Raw genomic sequence first — 15,461 nt, forward strand, 5'->3', positions numbered from 1 at the left:
TTTGAGATTTTGTGACCCAACACTATACCCTCTTCAACCATGAAATGCCATTTTTTCCAATTGAGTACGAGGTTTGTGTCTTCACACCGGGTCAACACTCTATCCAAATTACCCAAACACTCTTCAAAGGAATCACCAGCCACACTGAAATCATCCATGAAGACCTCCAATATATCTTCCACCATGTCGGTGAAAATAGCCATCATACATCTTTAAAATGTCACCGAAGCATTATACAATCCGAACGACATCCGAGAGAAAGCAAAGGTTCCATACGGACAAGTAAATGTGGTCTTCTCTTGGTCCTCTGGGGCAATTAAGATTTGATTATACCCCGAGTACCCATCCAAAAAGCAATAAAAAGCACGCCCAACAAGATGATCTAACATTTGGTCAAGGAATGGCAATGGAAAATGGTCCTTTCGAGTCACCTTGTTTAGCTTTTGGTAGTCCATGCAAACCCTCCAACCTGTAACTGTCCAAGTAGGAATAAGTTCATTGTTGTCGTTTGTCACCACAGTCATACCACTCTTCTTCGGCACATATTGCACCAGAGAAGTCCACGAGCTATCAGAAATGGGGTACACAACCCCGACATCCAACCATTTGATCACCTCTTTCTTCACCACTTCTTGCATAGCCTCGTTCAATCTTCTTTGATGCTCCAAGGAAGGCTTTGCATCATCCTCCAAGATGATTTCGTGCATACAGAATGCGGGGCTTATTCCTCGAATGTCAGCTAGAGTCCATCCAATTGCCCTTTTCTACTTTTGAAGCACTGCCAAAGTGGCTTCAACCTGCATGTTAGTAAGGCAAGAAGAAAGAATAACTGGTAAAGTAGAGTTTGAGCCCAAGAATTCATACCTGAGGTGTGGAGGAAGTGGTTTCAACTCCAACACAGGTGGCTCCTCAATTGATGGCTTTGTTGATGGAGTTTTCCGGTTTTTAAGATCCAAAGACAATTTTCTAAGCTCATAAGAATAAGAGTCCAACCCATGTAATGCATTCACGCACTCCACTCTACTTTCATCCTCATTGACATCAAGATTTAATAGCACGGCCTCAAGAGGATCCTCCATGTTGATCATAGCACTGGTATCATCCACAATCATATTTGTGACAAGGTCTACAAATGAGCACACCTCGGTTCTATTAGGTTGCTTCATAGATTTGCAAACATGGAAAACGACCTTTTCATATCCTACTCGGAAAGTGAGCTCACCCGCTTCAACATCAACCAATGTCTTCCCTGTTGCAAGGAAAGGTCTGCCCAAGATAATAAGAACCTCATAGTCCACTTCATAATCCAAAATGACAAAGTCGGCCAGCAAAATGAATTTGTCCACCCAGACAAGCACATCATCAATAATTCCCAAAGGTCACTTCATCGATGAATCCGCCATTTGAAGTCTTATTGAGGTTGGTCTAGGTTGCCCAATATCCAAAGTTTTGAAAACTGAGTAGGGCATTAAATTAATACTAGCTCCCAAGTCACATAAAGCCTTGGCAAAATCCGCACTCCCAATGGTGCAAGGAATGGTGAAAGCACCGGGATCTTCAAGCTTCAGGGCCAATGAATGCACTATAGCACTAACTTTGTGAGTCATCTTTATAGTTTCACAATCCATAGAACACTTCTTTGTAACCAAGTCTTTCATGAATTTTGCATAATCCGACATTTGTTCAAATGCCTCCACCAAAGGCACATTAATAGATAAGCTCTTCATCATATCAATGAACTTTTTAAACTGATTATTATTCTTCTGCTTCGCAAGCCTTTGAGGATAAGGTGGAGGTGGCCTTGGCAAAGGAGCCTTGGCTTTTGGCACAATCGGCTCCGGCATGTTAATTATGTGTTCCCTAGACGGGTTCATATCATTTTGGGTTTCCACCTCGATTTCTTGAATATCAATCCTCACTTAATTGTTCACATTTTCATCAACCACATCTTCAACTACCAAAGGGACTTCGTCATCTTGCAACTTAACATCATCATCGCCTCTCCCACTTCTTGTTGTGACTGCCATAACATGATTGTTCCCACCCTTTGGTTTCACTACCGTATCACTTGGTAGAGCACCCTTCGGGCGAGTATTCAATGACTGAGAGATTTGGCCTAATTGCACCTCCAAGTTTTGGATAGAGGTGTTGTGAGAAGCTAACTATGCATCCGAATCCGCATTCCTCTTCATCATCTGCTCGAACATCATTTCAATTCTGCTCATATCATTTCCAGAAGAACTAGGACCTTGAGAAGGGAAAGGGGGTGGATTGTTCGGTTGTTGGTACATTGAGGGCCTTTGAAAGCCTTGCCCCCAGTTGCCTTGGTTTCCATTGTTGTTCCACCCGCCTTGATTGTTGTTGTTGCCCCAATTGTTGTTATTTTCATTCCAATTGCCTTGGTTGTTGTTTTGATTACCCCAATTGTTGTTTTGGTTGTTGTTGTTCCAATTGCCACCACTTTGTTGTTGGTTGCCTCAATTTCCTTGGGGTCGCCATTGTTGGTTTGAAGAGTTGCCTCTATTGCCTTGATAGTTGTTGACATATTGTACCTCTTCACTTTGGTCATCATAACCATCATTTGGACACCCATCATATTCATCAACAAATTTCTTAGAATTTACTTGATTTTGTTGCCTCATTTTCCTTCTCTTGTTGACAAGTATGCTAACACCCTCCATGGCATTCACTTGGCGAGGATTCTGAACTTGTTGCAATTGTGCCTTAGCCAATTGGTTCATAGTAGTAGTAAGCTCAGCTATCGCTTGCCCGTGATCATGTAATTTCTTGTGCATATGGATAACCGTAGGGTTACCTTGAGGCACATTTGCTCTACTCTGCCATGTTGAAGAAGTGTCCGCCATTTCATCAAGTACATCACATGCCTCATCATAAGAAAGCTTCATAAAATTGCCCCTGGACAATTGGTTCACAATGCATTGATTTGTAGTATTTATGCCCCGGTAAAAGGTTTGTTGGATCATAGCCTCGGTCATATCATTATTTGTGCACTCATTCACCATCGTTCTATACCGCTCCTAAATTTCATGCAAAGGTTTTGTTGGCTCTTGCTTGAAGGCCAATATTTCATCCCAAAGTGCCACCATATGACTAGGAGAGAAGAATTTGGCAATAAACTTATCCGCCAACTCATCCCAAGTTGTGATGGAATGGTTAGGGAGTTTCTCGAGCCAATCTAATGTCTTTCCCCGAAGTGAGAACGGGAAAAGTCTCAATCGCAATGCATCCTCGGACACATTCGTCTGCTTGCTCCCCTAGCATGTATCTACGAACCCCATGAGATGTTTGTATGCATTTTGATTTGCAGCGCCCGTGAAGTATCCACGCTGCTCAAGTAAGGTCAACATCATATTGGTTATCTGAAAGTTGCCCGCCCAAATCCGAGGTGGGACAATAGCACTTGTATAGCCCTGGTTCGGTAATACTCTGGGAGCCACTCTAGGAGGAACCGGGGGAGGGTCTGGAATATTGTCATTTGGATTAGCATTGGCATTCCGGCCTCTCCGTTGACCTTGAGGTGCAAGAGGCACCTCATCTTGCTCAAGATCATCTACCTCCTCCCCCGCTATCACATTTCAAAGAGGGTCATTAGCGTTGTTTAAAGCCATGTTAGTACCTGACTAATGACACAAACAAGTAAGTAACAAAGAAGGAAAGAAGAACAATACACAAAACTAACTAAATAGATATCCAAAACCGTTAGCTCCCCGGCAACGGCGCCAAAAAGTGATCGCAGCCTACTCCGCACTACTAAAAAGTAGGAAGAGAGGGTCGCAATAGCTTTTACCTGATTTGTGGGTCGGGATCGATTTCCACAGAGAGCTAGAAATGAAGTCGAGTATCTATTTAGATTAGGATTGTGTAATTGTTCCAAATATCACTTCCAATCATTTTTTGTTTTTCTTTAACAAACTACTATTATAAACTACTAATTATAAATCCAACTAGATTATGCTAAACGAGAATTGCTAAAAGTTGTATCTAATGGATAAAAAGGCACTAGGGTAGTGGCATCCTCCTAGGTGGCCAATTGACGGGTAATTGCTTCTAAGGCATGATTGACATGATTGGGAAAATATGCTATAACCGCTGCACGATTTTACCCACTCTCACACCTCTGCAGAGAGTGTGATTTTGCCCAATTGACTCTCTCAAGACTAAATAGGTAGGCAATCTTACTCAAGCAACTAGGGTTCAAGTCGGGTAATTACTCTCTCGAGGTTTAACCCTTTAATTGGGACTATTAATTCTCTTGAGTCTATCCTAATTCCTTGTTGGGTCAATTTTGGAGACTTGGGCTCTCTTTCTCAAGAAGAGCCAAGTCAACTTAACACAAACCAGTGTTTGTAACCACTAATTCATAGATTAAACCATAAAATTGACCCAAATAACAAACACCCATAGTCAACCTAACCTTAAATCATAACACCCATCAATTACCCACACTACGGTTGAGCCACAACCCTAGCTAATGGGTTTAGCTACTCATGTTTGAAGATAAAAACAGAGAAATAGATGAAGATAAAGACATATTAATTAATTGCTAATGTAGATACAAAGATTCAATGATAAACACTAAGTAAAAATGCCCAAAATGGCTACAGATGGTCTTCTCACGACCGCAGCTCTGTTCAGAAAATAACTGATAACAATGGACAAAGATTCTATTTATACTAAGCTGGAAAAACTTGACAAAAATGCCCCTGCGGGGTCAGTGCAGACCGCACAAAATGGACTGCGACCCACTAGGCTCTTGACTCTTTAATTTCATCTCTCTGAACTCAGGCTCCGGGAACCACACAAAATGGACCGCAGCTGCGGAGTCTTCTAATGCGGTCCGCACAAACATGACCGCGGACCGCGCAGCTTGAGCCTTGGCAATTTTCATCTCTCTGATCTTTGCCTCTGCGGACCGCACATAATGGTAGTGCGGCCGCGGAGCCTTCAGTGCGGACCACGCAATTTCCACTGCGGCCGCACTGTTTTAACACTTGATTTGCCAGTTCTCTGAATCTCCCTAGTGCGGACCGCACAAGGTGTAGTGCGGTCGCACTAGGCCTGTTTGTCCTGAGTTTGCCTTGTCTTTGGTACTTGTGCAGGTTTCACTCCTTTTGAGACGATCTTTGACATCTTGTCACTTTGTTGATCAAACCTACAATCAAGCACAACTTATGAGCCTTTTAGGACTATTTTGTAACAATTTATAATCAAAGCGTAAGCAAGAAAGAGCATGAAACACGTTAAAATCCCTAGTTATCACACATCCATCTCAACATCCTCATCTCAGTCACCTTCATCTTCTGGACATGGGAATTCTTGACTGGCCAACACTCCGCCCCATACAACATAATCGATCTGACCACCGCTCTATAGAACTTCCCTAAGTCTTGGTGGCACATTCTTATCACACAAAACACTAGAAACGAGCCTTCATTTCATCCATCTTGCCCCAATACGATGTGTGACATCCTCGTCGATCTCCTCATTCCCTTGAATAACGGACCCAAAATACTTGAAACTCTCTCTCCTAGGGACGACTTGAGAATCAAGTCTCACGTCTTCGTCCACTACCTGAGTTGCACCACTGAACTTGCAGTACTCCCAGTATTCTGCTTTGGTCCTGCTCAACTTGAAATATTTAGACTCCAGGGTCTGCCTCCAAACCTCTAACCTATCGTTGACACCACCACTTCTGCCTCCAAACCTCTAACCTCTCGTTAACACCACCGCACGTCTCGTCAATAAGTAGTAGTATTAAACTAATTTATAAGTCAATCACAATTCTACAATAACAAAGTAGAAAATAAGGATTGGTCTAATAAATATTCTAAGATTGATCACAAATTTAATTTAAATAATTACAGGAAACATACAGCTCATACTGATAGAGTCAAATTGTTTTTCTTTTTCACACACACATGAAAATATGGTATTGATAAGTGTAGTTTCAGCTAGGGGTGTGCATTCGAATTGGTTTATCGATAAATCGAATCGATTATTTGTTATCGATTTATAGATTTCGATTTCGAAATTTTCCTTATCGAGTTATCGATTTCGATTTTGTCCTCTTCGGTTATCCGTTTATCGATAAACCGATAAGATATACTTAATTTTTTTTACCCTTATTCTATAATACTCTTTCCTTTACCCTAAGTCTTTAACCCTATTATTTTATCTACCACATTTAAGGAATGATCATATTTAAAGTTCAAGGGAATGAAGTTCAAATTAATAGAAAATAAAATTAGCCGGGATGATGTATTTTTATTTTTTTATACTGTTAGAGTGTTGATGGCATACATTTGATCCCTTACTTTAGTTTCGTTGCATGTGCTTGTTGACACAAATTTTATGTTATAAACGGTGTTCGTCTTATTTTAGCTTCTTTTTGTCCATATTAATTAAGCGTGTTTATAGCAATATACTTTCCGTGAAATCCCGCAAATTTTCTTATTGGTGTAATCGATAAACCCCAAAAATCGATAAATCGAAATCGAAAAAATCGAAACATTATTGACACGATAACAATATGTACAAATCGATAATCGATAAGTAATTATCGATAAGGGTCAAAATCGAATCGATAAATCGAATGCACACCCCTAGTTTCAACCGTGCAAGTGCATGGCCGCGTGAGGTTGCTTATTGCTTATGGATTGGTAAAAATAGCACGGTATAGACAGTTTTCGGATTGGTCATTCAAAAATAGCCAGCGTTTACCAAGTCAATGAAAAATAGCCACTATTTTGCTGCAACAGAGACCGGTCCAGCATAATATACTGGAGTTCGGTGCACCTGTGTATGAACTCCAGCATATTATGTTGGATCGGTATACGTTGCTGGCTCCAGTATAATATACTGGAGACTGGAGCACCGGTGCTCCAAACTCCAGTATATTATGCTGGACCAGTATACTTGTTGGAACTCCAATATATTATGCTGGAGTTCTAGTGTACTTATGCTGGAACTCCATCATATTATGCTGGAGTTCCAACATACTTATCCTGGAACTCCAGTATAATATGCTGGAGTTCAAGTATACTTATGCTGGAACTTCAGCATAATATACTGGCGTATTTTTCGAGTTTTGAACAGTGTTTTCGGTCAAATTTATCTTTACATAAAAAGTAACTAAATTTTAATTATTTTTAAAACTGAGCTATTTTTGAACGACCAATTGTAAATCTGGCTATTTTTTAATTTCTCCGGATGGATTGTTCTCAATCTTGAATTATGTTATACGCGGAAACCGGGAGAATAAATGGTGGTTATTGATGTTGACGGTTAGAAAATTTAATAAAGAGGCGTCATAAAATCTTCCACTTAAGGGCGGCTCCGTTTAGATCGATATTCTATCTGTTATTATTATTGTTCATCATAAATATTTCGGATTTATGGGATTATGTTTTTCTTTTTGATTCTACAAAAAATTAATACAATTTTATGTGATTTTTATTTTTTTTAACTTTTTAGATTTATCTTTAATAGTAATAAAAGATCACAAGATTCTATCAGTACTTATTAGGGCGGTGCATAATTTGGTAAATACCGAATTACCCTACCGAAAGCGAAAATTTTGGTATTTGGTACTCAATATTTTGGTATTCGGTATGGTATTTGGTTTAATTTTTTTTAAAAACGGTAATATGTATGGTATTTAGTATTTTAAAATGAAATACCGAAATACCGATACCGTACCGAAATATATATTATATTGCTCAATACACATATTATTAATTATAACATAAATATAAAAAATCTAAAAATTTTGCTTTTCTTTATTCTCTAAGTTCATCAAGTAACTCTAAGCAACTAACAAGACATTTTTAATGATCAAATTTATTCTTTTATGTACAATTTTCTCTCTCTGAGTTGATATTTACTGGGTTTGGATAAAACTTTTGTCAACAAACATTTTTAGTTTTATACTTTTGAGTACTTTAATTAAGAATATTACATTCTATGACTCGATGCACAAGTTAGTATTCAAACCGAATAAATCGAATTTACCGAACAGAATAAATCGAAACCGAAAGGAGAAAAACCGAAACATGCCAAATTTAATTAGGTACGGTATTGGTATAACATTTTAAGAAACCGAATATCAAAAATACCAAACCGAAATATCTAAATACCGTATTATACCGATCGACGAACACCCCTAGTACTTATAGAATGTTATATGTTTGTGTAATTTTTGAACTTCATGTCTAAGAAAATCATCAATTTAAATGAAATTTATTAGTGCTTATATTATTTAGTCATGGTAAAGAAATATATATTTTTACTCCAATATAGCATTAAACCTCATCGTGTGTAAGTACTTCTATTTTTTTAAAAAAATAACTAGTGGTAGTGACCCCTTTAGTTGATGACAGTATTTGGAGTTATTTGGATTTGGGGATTGAAGATGATGGGATCCAAAGTTCTGGGGCCCATTTTGGTGTTTAACCAAAAATGTAGGGTTGTTGCCGTGATTTACTCTTTGCCATGTGAAATTTTGGACATTATTTCCTCCGTGACCCACAAGTCCATACCTTTCCCGGTCCTCCACATGGGGTTCCCTCACATTTCTTTTGGTTGTTGTTAAGTTATTGTGTTTTTATTATGAAATTTAAGAATTTTAAACGCGTCACCATTTAATGATTTCGGACGATTTAATGTTTAGAAATTGATAAATTAACTTGTAGTTCAACTACATCATCTTCGCAACTTCAATGACAAGACACTTTAATTTCTGCAACAAATTAAGTACAAGTAAGATACATTCTTTGCTTAATTTCAAAAGCTTGTCTCTGGAAAAAAATTTGTGGAAAAGGTACTCCTTCCGTTCACGTTTACTTGTTCACTATATTAAAAATACATTTTTATTTTTACTTGTCAACTATATTAAATTAAGAGAAAGACAATCTTTTTTTTTTCTTGTTTTACCCTTATAAATAGCTACTCATTCCTCAAATCATTTCTCAATACTTTTAAAAATGCTATTATTATTATGAATAAAATTATAATACATACTTCATTTATTTTTTTTAAATGGAGTGCAAAGTTAAAAATGGATAACTAAAAATGAACGAAGGAATAGCAAAATTATGAAAATGTCATCTCTATCACATTCATCTACATCAGCACAAACTTACTACTAAAACTGGCACTATTATAACCCACATTTTAGGCACTGGTTTGAAGAGCAGATTATTCATAATACTCCCTCCGTTTCAATTTATCTAAACACATTTGACTGGGTATGGAGTTTAAGAAAAGAGAGGAGACTTTTGAAATTGTGGTGTAAAATAAAGCACATATATTTTGTGTGGCTATAAATCATTGCATAAAGGTAAATTGTTTCCAAAGAGATCATTTTTTTTGCACGAACTAAAAAGGAAATAGGTTCACATAAATTGAAACGGAGGGAATATATTAAGAGTTTTTTTTCAAAGTTGATTGAATATGTAAATTGGAAAGGATTCAACTTTCAAGTAAGAGTGAAGCTAGGGAGTCAATATTATATAATCATAGCTCATCTCTACAACAGAAATGTTGCAACTTCAATATTGAACTTGACAACTTTGTCCTGGGTATCGGGGACGGTCCAGCGAATTTTGTAGCTTAAAGTCAAACTTTATGAGGGGTCTTAAATTTTTAAATTTATTATTATTATTTATTTGAAGTCTATTTTTTTAAGCTTTTCTTAGATATAAAGTTATTCATAATTTTTTTTTATAATCAACAACTCCTAATAAGTATTTTCCAATTGACAATATAAATAATCCATTTAACCTTTCTTGTGACATTGTTGTTCTTAGGTATGATTTTATCAATTTTAATTTTGAAAACTTCTTTCCGCTGAAGCAACAGTAACATGAGTTATAAACATTATTTCATAAGCAATTTAGGCATTTGGAAAAAAATTAAATATTTTTATTTGATTCAGTGTATCATTTAAACTGATATCTTCTAATTGTACTATTTTCCTTAATACTTTTTAATTCAGAAAATATATCTAAACCATCAATATCGAATTGATTATTACGCTTTAAGGAACATTCAAGATTAAGGCAATATTTTTTCAAATTTTCAGCATTTAGTGGTCTTAGTTTTCACTGCCAAATAGAAAACCAAAAATATTTTCATATACTTCAAATTGTTCAAATCTATTTTGAAATGAAAAAATAGCCTTGTCTATTATGTATAAAAGTAATCAACTCTAATGGAGTCGTCCGAAGATTTTGAGATTTTATTATCAACATTCGCATCAAATTGTTACTTCTTATATATCACATATTTCTGACAAAATTTGGGTTTGATATTTATTTCAAGTGCGATTTACTTGGTAGAAATCATAGCAGTTGCAAATTCTTCTTCTCTATATTTGTTAAAGAAAGAAATCAAACTTTTTCACTTTACATAACTCTTTTTTAAAGTTATACAGAGTCTATTAGGGTATAACAAAAAAGGGGCCCCACAAATATGAGGCTAAAGCGATTGTTTTACTTGCTTTATGGAAGGGCTATCCTGCTTGCCATTTAAAGTTATATGTCACAGCACCACTTAGGATGTCATATATGTAAATGCTTTTATGATTTGTTACCTACTATATAAGTATTTTACTACAAAATTGGTAGATAATAGTTATGGTAAAAGAAGGGTAAGTATGAATACGATGCTTCTCCCTTTTCAAATTGCATTTTCTGAATTTACTTTAGAATATCTTTGAGATGCTTGTAAATGGAGTTTAAAATACGAATTATTAGGGTGAAGTGCACAGTTAGCCAGTAACAAAATATGTATTTACTTTTAAGTCACTGTTTAAAATATCTTAGTCTTTAGTCACTGTTTTAATAAATTTATACTTGCCCGGACAAAAATACCCTTCTGCTCATAAAGTTTAGGACCAAGTGTCCTTAACTTATGAGCTTGTTACTATAAGTTCAGGACTAACTGTCCTTAATTTATAATTCTAAGTTTAGGACTACCTGTCCTTAACTTTTGAACTTGTAACTCTAAGTTCAGGACTACATGTCCTTAACTTTTGAACTTGGAACTCGAAGTTCAGGACTACCTGTCCTTAATTTTTCTGCTTGTAACTCTAAGTTAAGGACTACCTATCATTAGTTTATGTGCTTGTAACTCTAAGTTAAGGACCAAATGTCCTTAATTTTTGAACTTCCAACTCTAAGTCCAGAACCAAGTATCCTTAACTTATGAGCTTGTTATTGTAAGTTCAGGACTAGTTATCCTTAATTTATGAGCTTGTGAGTCAAAGTTAAGGACTACCTTTCCTTAACTATTCCGACAACCAAGGACACAATCTCTTTCATTTATTTATTTTCTCATCCTGAAAAATGAATCTTATAAAAGTACTTGCCCCAAATGAAAGCGTCTGTTAATAAACATTTGTGCCTGTTGGACTCCAGGATGAGGTTCAGCCCAAAATGCACACAAGGCCCAACAAAGGCCTCCTTAGTCCATTAGTTTAGTCCCTTTATTTAAGATTGATTTGTAAATATATAAACATGCCCATATATTCTTTTTGTACAGTTTTTACATTATCAGAAAGAAGATGAATCCAGAATTTTGCTTCTAGTCTCTTCTTCTCTTCCTAGCTAAGAACTAGGGTTTTCTCATTACAAATTGCACTGAATTTTGACTTGAATTTCAGCTGTTATCTTGGTATCAAAGCCAATCAAATCATGTTGTTCGATCGACACTACCCGTGTTGATTGATTTGGTCATTTTTTTTGCTTTTGGCGGTGGTTCGACGGTGCTACGGTGAGGTTCTACGGCGAGTTTTCAACCGAATTTTTGGCACGTTTTCCATTCCGCTCAAATACATTGACGAAATTCGGTAACATTTCCTTCTGATTTACTGTTCTCATCTTTGACATGAGCCGTGTTGGCTTTTTTGGTTTCAATCTCGATTGTGTATAGTATGGGTGAATATTTCCTCGGAATTTGTGGTATTTCTTCACAGCATGTGTTAATTGTGACTTTAATTGCTAGTTTTGTTGAAGTATGGGGTCGATTGGTGATCCTCCGACTATAACTTCTTCTTCCACTGCTTCTTCTACTGTCGAACCATCTCATCCACTATATTTGTATCCTTCCGACTCACCCGGGACAGTATTAGTCACCAAATCATTTAATGGTACTGGATATGGAAGTTGGAGGAGAAGTATGTTGATAGGACTGTCTTGTAAGAACAAATTGGGCATTATCAATGGGACATTTGCTAAGCCAAATGAGAACTCTCCCCTGTATGAACCATGGTGTCGTTGTAATGACATGGTGATTGCTTGGATATTGAATAATCTAGAAACAGAAATTAGAGAAAGTATAATGTACACTGAGTCTGCTCAGAAATTATGGAAGGAAATTGAGCAAAGGTATGGAAAACCAAATGGAACCAAGGTATTTCAGATTAGGAAGGAACTTGACTCTATTTCTCAAGGAGCCTCCATTATTCCTTCTTATTTCAATCGAATTAAGAAACTATGGGATGAACTAGCTTATTCCATATCATATCCAGAGTGTACCTGCGGATGTAAAGAGGCATTCCAGAAGTTAGAAGAGGAACAAAAGGTACATCAATTTCTTATGGGATTGAATGAGTCTTATTCTGGTGCTCGAAGGGATATCCTGCTCATGAAACCCTTACCTGACATAGATAGTGTTTATGCAATGCTAATCGAGGATGAGAGTCAAGTGGAGGTTCAACCTTCTAATCCGACATTTAACTCTGACTTAACATCTTTCTTTTCTGGTGTTCAGAAGCCCTATCCTATGAGAGTGAATTTTGAGTCTTCTAAGGTGAATTTTGAGTCTTCTAAGAAGGGGAATACTAATATGGTGTGCATATATTGTAAGAATCCAGGCCATTCAATTGATAAAAGTTATAAGTTGCAAGAGTATCCTCCCAATCCTGGGCCTAAATTCAAGAGGAGAGCAGCTTGTGTAGACATGTGATTTTTGACCCTCTCCAAGATTTTTCATATTTTAGCACGTAAATATTTAATTTAGGCCTAATATAACTATTTCAACTAATTTTTACTCTTTTACTTTATTTTATACAAGAAAATAAAAATTACAAAAAATTATTCCATTAATGTTTTGTTAGTCATTTTTAACCTTGAAAAAATACAAAAAAAATAGTTTGTTTTAATGGTCAGTCTTATTTTAACAGTTATTTTATTTAAGTATGACTAATTAATAAATAAGGTCGTATTTTAGTCCCATTCGCGGAGAAAGTATAAAACTTGGGCTCGAGCAACCCATTTTTAGGTCTAATTTTGGACCTAGCCCATAATTTCCAAGCCTATAATTCCTAGGCCCATACCCCTAACCTAATCCCTACCCCTATATATAGTATCTAACACCGAAAAAACCAGGAGGACCAGCGGTTTTTCTCTGAAAAAGATCAAAGATACACAAAAAGCCAAAAGGCTCTAATCAGACGGAAGACCCTAGGGATCTAGGAAATGAGGCACCATTTGTGACCAATTTTTGGACTCCCCTCCCCTCTATGGATATGGTCTCTTTCAGATGACCCTCCTGACTTCATCTTCTCCTCGACCCCTTCGCCACCCACTCACCGGAACACACACACACATGCACAAGACAAAAAAATCAAACGCGGCCATGACACCTCTTGAAGATCCATGCCGCCGCCACTCTTTCTCGTCACCGGACTCACCGGAGAAATCTAATACAACCACTGCTCTTCTTTCTCGTCGTCTACTCTTTCCCTTTGATTGCTATGATGGAGACAGATGGAAATAGAGAGAGAACATCGCCTGAAAATACTCCATAACCATCGAGCATTCCAGTCCAAAGTCTAAGAATCGAGTCGAGGTGTCCGTTGTAGCCGAGTTCGAGGAGGTTTGGTCGAGTTTCTATTGAGGTTTTGTACGCAGTTTTGTTGGTGTTTTAGCTTTAAAAGTTGTCAAGGAATCGAAGCTCAGATGCATATATAAAAGGTTTTTTTTGTTCCTATCTCATCTTATGACAATAGCTTGATGAATGTTGTTGACGGATCCCCGCTTCTCTGTTAGCATGCTTTCATGTGTGATTTTATTTTGTTTATCTATTTTTGGTGTTATTGGATCATTGATGTTGGGTTGTTAAGAGGGATTGATCAGATTTCTATGGCTGGCCTCTAAAGTAGATCTTGTGTAAATATGCAAATCGTTTCTCTCGTTCCTGAAGTCTGCTAGAGACTTGGTTCGTTATTCTACTTCTTTGAAGATTGAGTGTCTTCTTGGTAGTTTAAGAATGTTTAGTAACACATGTAATGAATTCTTATTTTTGCTCTTTAAGTGATCTCAATCTTATTCATTTTTATTTTAGATTAATTTAATGGGTATTTGTATTGTTGGTTTCTTAAGTTAAGATGCCATGTTTGTTCATATAATCTAAGAATGGATTTTGTTGAAGCAGATAAATATAATAGCAAAAGATCCAGGGGTGTAGTTGGATTGAATTGAACGGGTAAGTGCATGAGTTTATTGCCTTTGATGGTTTACATGCTAAGTCTGAATACATTTACTCCGTTTTAGATAACCTGTTCGGTCAAAAACAACACATTACTATTTTTTTAAGGGATCCGGGTTTGCATTTCATGTGACCCGATTCTAATTTCCAACAAGGTTAAATAGAACGTGTCGTAGACCGCGGGTGCATTTCATGCGGCATGGTTCAAGGCGTGTTTTAGATAACGTTGAATCTTCTTAAAAATGATTAAAAGCGGTTAATAAGCTAAATATACCATAGGATAAAACATGTATTAAAATCAGATAATATGCCAATTATAATAGTTTAAGCGACTGTGCTAGAACCACGGAATCCGGGGATGCCTAAAACCTTCCCCCGGGTTAACAAAATTCCTTACCCGGATTTCTGTGTTCACGGACTGTAATACAGAGTCAATCTTTTCCTCAATTCGGGATTTGAACCGGTGACTTGGAACACCATAAATTATCCCAAGTGGCGACTCTGAATTTTTAATAAAACAATCCCATTTCGATTGTCACTTTAAATTGGAAAAAACTCCCATTTATACCGGAGTGTAGTAAAAAGGAGGTGTGACAGCTCTGGTGACTCTGCTGGGGATGTGATTTTTGACCCTCCCCAAGATTTTTCATATTTTAGAACGTAAATATTTAATTTAGGCCTAATATAGCTATTTTAATTAATTTGTACTCTTTTACTTTATTTTATTCAAGAAAATAAAAATTACAAAAAATTATTCCATTAATGTTTTGTTAGTCATTTTTAACCTTGAAAAAATACAAAAAAAGTAGTTTGTTTTAATGGTCAGTCTTATTTTAACAGTTATTTTATTTAGGTATGACTAAATAATAAATAAGGTCGTATTTTAGTCCCATTCGCGGAGAAAGTATAAAACTTGGGCTCGAGCAACCCATTTTTAGGTCTAATTTTGG

The 15,461-nt window shown here is 36.6% G+C and overlaps 1 protein-coding gene across 1 annotated transcript; it reads left to right on the forward strand.

The window, feature by feature from the left end:
* Positions 1-12,036: 12,036 nt before the first annotated feature.
* On the forward strand, positions 12,037-12,987 carry LOC104211373 (uncharacterized). Its single transcript, XM_009760415.1, has one exon. The coding sequence runs from the start codon at positions 12,037-12,039 to the stop codon at positions 12,985-12,987; it is 951 nt and encodes a 316-aa protein (XP_009758717.1).
* Positions 12,988-15,461: the final 2,474 nt, after the last annotated feature.

The sequence above is a fragment of the Nicotiana sylvestris genome, chromosome 9, assembly GCF_000393655.2.
Source record: "Nicotiana sylvestris chromosome 9, ASM39365v2, whole genome shotgun sequence".
Taxonomy (NCBI): Eukaryota; Viridiplantae; Streptophyta; class Magnoliopsida; order Solanales; family Solanaceae; genus Nicotiana; species Nicotiana sylvestris.